The sequence below is a fragment of the Alosa pseudoharengus genome, unplaced genomic scaffold (assembly GCF_046254945.1).
Source record: "Alosa pseudoharengus isolate Yale_2024_CS ecotype anadromous, Long Island Sound unplaced genomic scaffold, YU_APseudo_1.1 YU_APseudo_1.1_scf_5, whole genome shotgun sequence".
In the NCBI taxonomy this organism is placed as follows: Eukaryota; Metazoa; Chordata; class Actinopteri; order Clupeiformes; family Clupeidae; genus Alosa; species Alosa pseudoharengus.
In genome coordinates, this window is record NW_027468837.1 from 12,025,649 (window position 1) to 12,035,144 (window position 9,496).

At 42.0% G+C, this 9,496-nt stretch overlaps 1 protein-coding gene across 1 annotated transcript in view; it reads left to right on the forward strand.

The window, feature by feature from the left end:
* ca16b (carbonic anhydrase XVI b) overlaps positions 1-9,050 on the forward strand; it is a 71,433-nt gene extending 62,383 nt beyond the window's left edge. The window contains exons 20-29 of the mRNA XM_076268286.1: positions 154-320; positions 1,165-1,300; positions 1,768-1,914; positions 5,524-5,617; positions 5,920-5,996; positions 6,511-6,639; positions 6,863-7,009; positions 7,172-7,314; positions 7,693-7,828; positions 8,060-9,050. Of these exons, the coding sequence (XP_076124401.1) occupies positions 154-320; positions 1,165-1,300; positions 1,768-1,914; positions 5,524-5,617; positions 5,920-5,996; positions 6,511-6,639; positions 6,863-7,009; positions 7,172-7,314; positions 7,693-7,828; positions 8,060-8,200 (1,317 nt within the window). The 3' untranslated portion in view covers positions 8,201-9,050. The remainder of the gene's footprint in view (positions 1-153; positions 321-1,164; positions 1,301-1,767; positions 1,915-5,523; positions 5,618-5,919; positions 5,997-6,510; positions 6,640-6,862; positions 7,010-7,171; positions 7,315-7,692; positions 7,829-8,059) is intronic.
* The last annotated feature ends 446 nt before the right edge of the window (positions 9,051-9,496 follow it).

A 9,496-nucleotide genomic window follows, 5' to 3' on the forward strand; every position in this document is an offset into this window, starting at 1 on the left:
ATTTTTGGAAAATTCCTTGTTTTTTGGTCACTCATATACACAGTCTAGAATAAAAGTAATTTAGGCTAAAAGCCCATAGACATCATGTGCATCATTTTGGCATGGTGATGATCTGACAATGCTGGATGTATGTTTGTCATTTCCTCTCTTTAGGGACAGAAAGGCCGACCTCACGAGCGTCCGGTGGTGCAGTATCACTACACGCAGTGGCCTGATATGGGCGTCCCGGAGTACACGCTCCCCGTCCTCACCTTCATCAGACGCTCCTGCGCCGCCGCCGAATCCACATCCCGCATGGGTCCCATCCTGGTGCACTGCAGGTAGCGCTGTCCGCATAAATGCTAGACTAGACCGGGCCTGGACCCGCTATACGAGACCGGGCCTGGACCCGCTAGACTAGACCGGGCCTGGACCTGCCAGACTAGACCGGGCCTGGACCCGCCAGACTAGACCGGGCCTGGTCCCGCTACACTAGATCGGGCCTGGACCCGCTATAAGAGACCGGGCCTGGACCCACCAGACTAGACCGGGCCTGGACCTGCTATACGAGACCGGGCCTGGACCCGCTAGACTGACTAATATATTAGTAACCTCCCACAAAACAGAGAAGGCCTGAACCCACTGCAGATGAGAAACAGATCTAGGCCTATTCTCTACAATTGGAAACAGCACCAATGCTCTACTGTCCATTGGTTTCGTAATTGACAATCTCCTTCTGTTGACGTGGATACTCAAGCATAAGGGCCTGTGCTACTGTCCATCAAACACGTTTTTTGCGCCAACACCATATATTTTCTTTACAAATCCTATTATATGAAGTTCAGCGTAGAAGCATTCTGTTTCAGAGTAACTAGTGAAAAATAACTATTTTACTACTGTGCTTTTTTTTGCTGGTGTAAAATGTTGTCAATCAGAAATGATTGTGGGTATTAAGCAGGAGCAACTGCTTTGAAAATTAGATTTCAGGGATCTCCCAACTCAGAAATCGATATAGCTTTAGGGGGAGAAATTGAAAAAAGACTACAAGGGTTGTTCATTATTATGCTACAAAGTAAAAGGGAAAAATTGCTTAGTGTACCTACCAGCTAAGCATTTTGTAGTTTGACACTGATAAACGCGTAACCATGTTATGGAGGCATAATTTATTTCCTCTGCTCTCGCCAGTGCTGGGGTTGGCCGAACCGGCACATACATTGTCATTGATAGTATGCTGAAGCAGATGAAGGACAAAGGCACCGTTAACGTCCAGGGATTCCTGAAACACATCCGCACCCAACGCAACTACCTAGTACAGACCGAGGTATGCATGGCAATTTTAAAGGGATATTCCATCATTTGGGGAATTACACTCAGTTTCCACCTCCCCTCGACTTAAACAATTAATTTTTACCTTTCTCCAGTTCATCCAGCCGTTCTGTGAGTCTGGTGATACCACTTTTAGCTCCAGCCTAGCATAGATCATTGAATCAGATTAGACCATTAGCATCTCGCCTGCTAGCATCACGCTTAAAAGTGACTAATATTTCTGGTAATTTTCCTGTTGAAACTTATCTCTTCTCAAGTTAGAAAGTCCAATAAGACATGAAACATGGTTCCCTTTGCCTTTTGTGTGTGTGTGTGTGTGTGTGTTTGCAACATGACCCACAAAAAGTCAGCTTTTTGAGTATATGAAGTAAAATGAAGAAATGTGTCCTTCTGACACACTCTCCACACATGTGAAAAAGTGATAAGAAAACAGGAAATGCTGATGATGCCTGTCTTCCCCAGGAGCAGTACATCTTCATCCATGACACCCTGATGGAAGCCATCTTGGGCACAGAGACTGAGGTGCCTGTCTGGCAACTTCCTGCTTATGTCAGCAGCCTCCTCACGCCGGACATGAGCTACAGGTCCCAGATGGAGCGGCAGTTCCAGGTAACCACTTACACACACACACACATACATACAAGTTGCGAGTTAGAAAGTTGACTTAAATAAAATCATTATGATTTTAAAATCTGTCGTTTGCTTTAAACCAGACAGATCATAGGCGTCGGAAGCACAGTGGCCAGGGGGCCAATGCCCCCCTCACTTTTGGCTCAAAATATCTTTTAATAAACAAAATCATCCACGGAAAAAAAAAAAAAAAAACCTCCGCGCAAAAAACGGAGAGAGGTGTGAACCATTATAGCGGTAGTAGCCCACATCTAATATAGCTCCACTTTGAGACGTTCATTCTCAATCAATGCAACATGTGTGGAGGGATGGATTTGAAATGTAGCCAAATCCAATAACATTTATTCTGGTCTGGTATGATTGATTGTATTGTAAAGTTCCTGAGTTAAGCATAATGTCCTCCTGTGCATCGGAGACTCCAACTCTACAGCTCCAGCTGTCACCTCGGGATGGCTTCAAATTCTGCTTTCAATGTATCTGCGGCCTAGGCCTACTGTTTGTTTATTTTCCAGAGGCAGTGGTTGTCATTAGCCTATATTAATTGTGAGCATTTATTGAAGTTATGAATCTGTTGGATAACCACATTTAGCCTATTGCGTGACATGAGATTAAATTAATATCATGCGCAACGTGATACCCGAAACATGTAGCCTAAGCTACCAAGCCTTCTCAAGGTTTGTATGATATCACTTAAGATTACCAGAAATGTTCAAATAGACCAGGGTAACCTATTTATTTTTATTTTCTGTGTCCCCGTTTCCCAAAACCACATTTGCTGATGCGAACTTCTGCTGACAAAAAGGAGGCTGCATTTCGTGTGGACATCTTAATGCAGTTTAAGGGTGATTTATGCTTCTTACTTGTGAGCCTACGTGGGTCAGCGGCAGTCATTCTCGCGTTCTCCTTTACAGCAACAAGACACAATTCCTCATAGCCTCGCCCTTTACTCATTGTCTTCATCTTTTTCCACCTTTTCAAAAAGTGTGATATTCATACTCAAGTCATTCGCGTTCTGTCTCCCTGTACTTTGGAGACTCCTCTGCAACTCCAGCTGAGGGGCAGTGGTTGTCATTAGCATATAGTAAAATGTGAACGATTATCAATGATATGATAATACTGCTATGATGATACTGCTTTTATTGCACAACTGAGAATTGGGCTATTAATCGGTTACAAGGTGCTGTCATCTGTCCGAAACATCTACTAAGCCTTCTCTGGGTTTGTTGGGTGGGTATTGCAATGTTCAAATAAAGCATGTTACCTATTTAATTTAATTCACTTCTGTGCGCCTTGTGTGATATCACTCAAGTCTTGCTTTAGTTAATTAGCAAACTTTAATTCAACTTTATGAAGCAGAATTACGCAGGCTATTACGAACGCACACATTTTTTTTGCGCAAGAAAGACAAAATACAGCAGGCGATTTGTTTTTGGTTTCTGGCCCCTGCACTTTGAAACTCGTTCCGGCGCCCCTGAGACAGACACTGCGAGTTTGGTTGAGTTTTTGCCCAGATTCAGTCAGACCCAAATAACTTGAGAATTTGGCTGTATTCCAATTTGTCATGTACTTTGAGCAGGCTCATAATGCCCAGTTAGAAGGACCTAACAATCAACGTCTCTGAGATGTTAGAATTTTTTTTCAGCTGTCAGTGAACAGTGAACAGTTCTAATGTACAGTGAGTGAGCACTAGCCTGACGTAGCCATACTCAATTCTAGTCAGAATTTGAGTCTGATACTGCTCCATTGGGATGTGATTATGGGACGTGTTTCAACCGATACAGGGGGTGAATCCTGTAGGAAAAACACCCGAACCATCCTTCTTCTCCACAATTGCCTTACCATTGTTTTCTAGTCGTTTTTTTAAAGTTATTGCATTGTCAATATCTTCTACAACAGACGCGATGACGAAATCTAAATATCTACCTTCTAGCAACAGCTTTTGTTAGGGGGATGAATGAAACATTTTCAACATCATTTACAAAGACATTGTATTTATAATATTTTGCCACTAGCAACCTACATCTGTCCTCTGTCAAACACAGTTGCATTTTCAAGTCTGAACAAAACGGTTCAGGAGTTCTTCTGGTCCTAACTGCTCTGGTTCAGGCATAGTTGCTCCACAACGGAACAAGTCCAGACCGAACTTCCCAACCTCAAATGTTGTGGGCGGGGCTAAGTTCGGCTGGCTTCCAGGCTAAGTGAGCACAGGAATCTTGGCCCGCTGAAATGTGTTTTCGCATGTGAATGAAAAAAATCAGTCTGCCGAGTGTCTACTTTACATGTATACACTAGAAAAGATAGCACAAGTCCATTTGATGAAGTATGTGGTTCAGTTTTATAGAATTAAAGGAGAATTCCGGTGTGATATTGACCTAAAGTGTGTTGAAACATGATACCGAGTGTGAACGTATGTCTCATAGCCCACCTCGGCTTGTCCCCTGCACTCCAAAATCTGGCGCTAGTTAGCCGATGCTACCAACAGCTTTTTCAATCGTGGTGCTTCGGCATCGGGCTAGCCATGCAAATAAATCACTGTTTTACACAATTTACGAGGCTCAATGTATCTCCACACTTCATTGATAGACTTCCGAGGGCCCTGACATTTAAAACGAGACATTGAGAACTTTGAAAGATTCCAAAAATAATTCCGTGGAAATGCATGGATTCCAGTTTCTTCCAGTAGCAGCAACTGGAATCCATGCATTTCCACTGAATTATTTTTGGAATCTGATCCCTTATCATACCTGTTCATTCTTACTCGTCGCTCAACTTATCGTGACTAAATTCAAGATGGCTGCAAACGCTAAACTTGGTGAAGATACTGTCTGTATAAATCGTCTTGTAAGTAAACTACCAGTGCTTTTTCAAAGTTCTCAATGTCTCGTTTTAAATGTCAGGGCCCTCGGAAGTCTACCAATGAAGTGTGGAGATACATTGAGCCTCGTAAATGGTGTAAAACAGTGATTTATTTGCATGGCTAGCCCGATTCCGAAGCACCACCATTGAAAAAGCTGTTGGTAGCATCGGCTAACTAGCGCCAGATTTTGGAGTGCAGGGCTATGAGACATACGTTCACACTCGGTATCATGTTTCAACACACTTTAGGTCAATATCACACCGGAAATCTCCTTTAACACAGAAAATAGATTTCTGTAGTAGTCCAATATTATATACAGCTACTGATTAAATATATGTAGTTCCTACTGACACATTCCATTGTCCAAAATTGAATTTCTCTCTCTTTCTCTCTCCTACATTTTTGTTAATGTGCTCAGCCAGCTGAATCAGCCCTGACAGGTTCCCCTCACTCCTAGACAGACCTGGGCCTACTTAATGCTGCCTGAAACGCAGGTGTCAGACATTTGTCCTCGGAACCCTTTCTTTGTAATGATTGGTTCTTTGTATGAGAAAGAGCCTTGCAGTGAAAGTAGTGCACACTTTCAACTAAAACATGGGGGGATGTCAGAATGGAAACAGGATAATTATAATGGTGGGAAAGGAGAGATGTCTAGTCCGTTTTTTTGTTCTTAAAGGGCAGACAGAGATGCCTGAGGCTAACTAACTCCTTCCCCTTTCCCTCCCTCACAGCTGGTGATGCAGTGTAACGCTCACTTTGTGGACTGCTTCAGTGCGCAGAAGGACTACAACAAGGAGAAGAATCGCAACTCCTCCGTGGTGCCCTGTGAGTGGTTCTACCTCATTAACCCTTATGCCAGCAGCCCAATGTCATTTTTTTATTATTATTATTTCCAGAAAACATGGGGACTTTGGTGGTCCTGCCAGTGTTGGGGTGGTTGAGTGGGGAGAGAAATGTTCTAACAAAAATTGTGGGGGGAAAAGGAAAGAAAAACTCTGGACCTCTGTAGAGTTTAAATCAGATGTTTTAGTGTTGTGTGAGATAACAAAATTTTTCAGCTGTGGGCTTTGTTATCTCTCTCACAGACAGGGGCTTTTAATTGGTTGTTTGGCTCTCTTCTGTCCTAGCGGAGCGCGCACGCGTAGGACTGGCACCTCTTCCTGGCATGAAGGGCACGGACTACATCAATGCCTCTTACATCATGGTACTTACGGGATCACACACGCAACCCTCTCTTTCTTTTGCTTTATCAATGTTAGTGCTTGGCCTAATCCACATGTACCACACTGTGCCATCTGACACAAGAAGTAATTAGTAAGTTAGTTTTGGGTACACACAATTGTAGAATCCACACATATATGACATAGAGAGCCCTAATTTTACACACAATTGTAGAATCCACACATACAGTATATGATATAGAGGGCCCTAATTTTAAAGGCGAGCAAAGTGCAAAGTCCCTCAAAAAGAATTCTTGTGCAAGAATTTTAGCTATCATGTGGCAGGTGGGAGTATTGAGCTGACTCATTAATGTGGTTCAGGTCTTGACATTGGGGTTAAATCAAGCAAATTGTTTTTTCCCGGTTATTAAATTGGCTTTAGTTAGACTGACCATCATTCAAATTACGGACCATAATGATGCAAGTAGAGTAAGAAGTGTGGCCCCAATGTTCTCCACTTACCTATTCTCTCCCATTTTCTTTCTATTATGTGAACAGGGTTATCACCGTAGCAATGAGTTCATCATCACCCAGCATCCTTTACCCCACACAACTATGGACTTTTGGAGGATGATCTGGGACCACAATGCTCAAGTCATTGTCATGCTTCCAGACAACCATGGCTTGGTGTGCATACATTTAAATATACTGCACATTTCTGTTAAGGACTTTAAGTAAAAAACATTTGACGGCAGCATATGCTACATGAATTCCATCCCTGAAATACCTTTATAGCATTTTTTGTTTTTAGTCTTAGTCATATGAAAAATTAGGATTGGAATGGTTTGTTATAGTAGCTGGAGTTGTGTTCCTGAGGGTGATGTGTACGCCTCTAATTTTGTCCCTCCAGACTGAGGATGAGTTTGTTTACTGGCCCAGTCGAGAAGAGGCCATGAACTGCATGGCGTTCACCGTCACCCTTATCAACAAAGACAGGCTGTGCCTTTCCAGTGGAGAGCAGATCATCATTCATGACTTCATTCTGGAAGCTACACAGGTACCCAAGTCTTCAGTGTTTCTGCACATACCAGCATTTTTTACAGTGCTTGAAACGTGTGCGAAATAAACAAGACCAAATAATTCAGACAAAAAGAATGTGGTCAGTGTGTGTATTCACTTTCTTCCTGTGCGTCTGATAGTCACTTTCTTTCTTCCCCAGGACGACTATGTATTAGAGGTGCGCCACTTCCAGTGTCCTAAATGGCCTGACCTGAATGCTCCCATTAGCAACACGTTTGAGCTGGTTAACATAATCAAAGAGGAGGCCCTTACCCGAGACGGTCCTACTATTGTCCATGACGAGTAAGTTAGAAGGAGGGGTGGCTCCGACACCTTTTCCATTGATAATTATAGTCACCCCTGCTGATGACTAGCCCAATGTCATCCAGAATGAATAGAATCCAGTTGTAAATTGAAGACCCTTTATGTGATTAGGCACAATCCTGTCCATAAGAGCTTGTAGAGGTGGTTCCACCCAAAACTGTTGCTCTCACTGTGGTTCTTATTTTTAATTGGTTGTTTACTTTAATTGATGCTCTTACAATGTTATCGTATTGTTTACTGTTATTGTTTACTGTTATCAGAATGTAAATCACTTTGGATATAAGTGTCTGCTAAGTAACCATAACCGTATCCATAATTACATTCCGTTTGGATGACACTGATGGGGTCTTGTTGCAGGTATGGAGCATTTTCGGCCGGCCTACTCTGTGCTCTGACCACACTGTCCGACCAGATGGAGAGTGAGAACGCTGTGGATGTGTATCAGGTGGCCAAAATGATCAACCTCATGAGGCCTGGCGTCTTCACGGACATCGTGAGTATGAACGCACAGCTTTTGATATGAAAACATCGACTTTAGTCATAGTATTTTATTACAAGTATAGTACTTTATTCACACATTAGTGCATGTGATTAATCTGATCTGCAGCTGAACTCTTATGCACTTACATTAGATTTGTTCTCTAGTACCACTGACAATGCTAATAATGTTTATAGTTTCACATGAAGATGTTTGAGCCATGATTTCTGTGTCTGTCTTTATTAGGAACAGTATCAGTACCTTTACAAGGCTATGCTTAGTCTGGTCAGCTGCACAGACAATGGACTCTGGCCCATATATGCCGAGAGGAACGGCATAGCAGTCATCACAGACCACCCTGCAGTGAGCATGGAGTCGCTTGTGTGAATAACAAACAAGAAAAGCATTTCTTGAGGCCTTTTTTCTGCAGACTACTGGTCAAATGAAAAAAAAGAAAAAAAAACTAGACCCAGTGACTTTTTATACAGATTATACAGATGAAAATGAACTTTTTGATATTTATTTTTGCTGCTTTTTGTTATCCTGCTGATTGTCTGTATCTGTTGTACTGTTCACAAAACAAAAATGCAGCTCTGTCTATTTTGCACTATACTGTCAGTGTTACTGCCTATACATGGTCAATTACAGACTGTGATGTCCCAAAACATTGGATAAGCTCTGTTTGCCTGTCCATCTCCGGTGGTCACTGACTGGAAGGAGTCAACACTGTCGAGTTTGACAAGGACAAAGACAAGGATGACCGTCCCATCTCATCCCAAGCAGCCCCAAGCACAGCACATCCTAGCAGCAGAACACACAGCGTCTGATATGCCACTGATGCTTCTGGCCCGTCCATGGACAGAGTTCCCAGTGTTTTAGTTCAATGCTGTGTTTAACCATCAGACTAGACTATGAGAGGAAGTATGACATGATATCATCAGAATGTACATTTCTCACTTTCCAAATTGGGGAGCCGAAAAAACAGGCCCTTTTGGTTGGATAAGTGTTTCTTTTGTCTTTCATTTTATTTGGATATTTATTTGAATAACATGTTTCATTTTATATCTAATACATGTTTTTCTAATTAGTATTATAACACATATATGGACTTTACTGTTTTATGGCAAAGGTTCTGTTGTTTTGTAAATATAAATATATTGATCATGTCTACCTGTATTTTGTACATTGCAGCTGTGCTCTGTTCCACTATCAGTAATATATTTTATTGAAAACCGTGGCCTGTACTATTTTATCCATTTCTGTAAGGCTATACCCGCAGGTGGTGTTTGCATATAAACTGTGTGATATACACTTCAAAGACAACATGACAAGGTTCATCAACAGACAGATACACACACACGTGCACGCACACACACACACATTTAGTCTGAAATCCATATCACCCAGTAAGATGCACAATGTAGTCAGGACCCATTCTCTTTCAACTCTCGCTTGTTTACCATATGTCCCTTATGTCCTTGAGCAACAATAATCCTCCAGTTATACTGTCCATCCTACATGGTATCTAGGACTAAAGATTAGCCATTCATACCAAGGATTTGATAGGTTTTGCACAACTGATTGTGATATTAGTCTTTATTTTTTATTTTATGCTTGACATTTTTAATTACAGCACACAATTCTGACATCATAGGCTACATATTTTTCCTAATATCAGCTCTG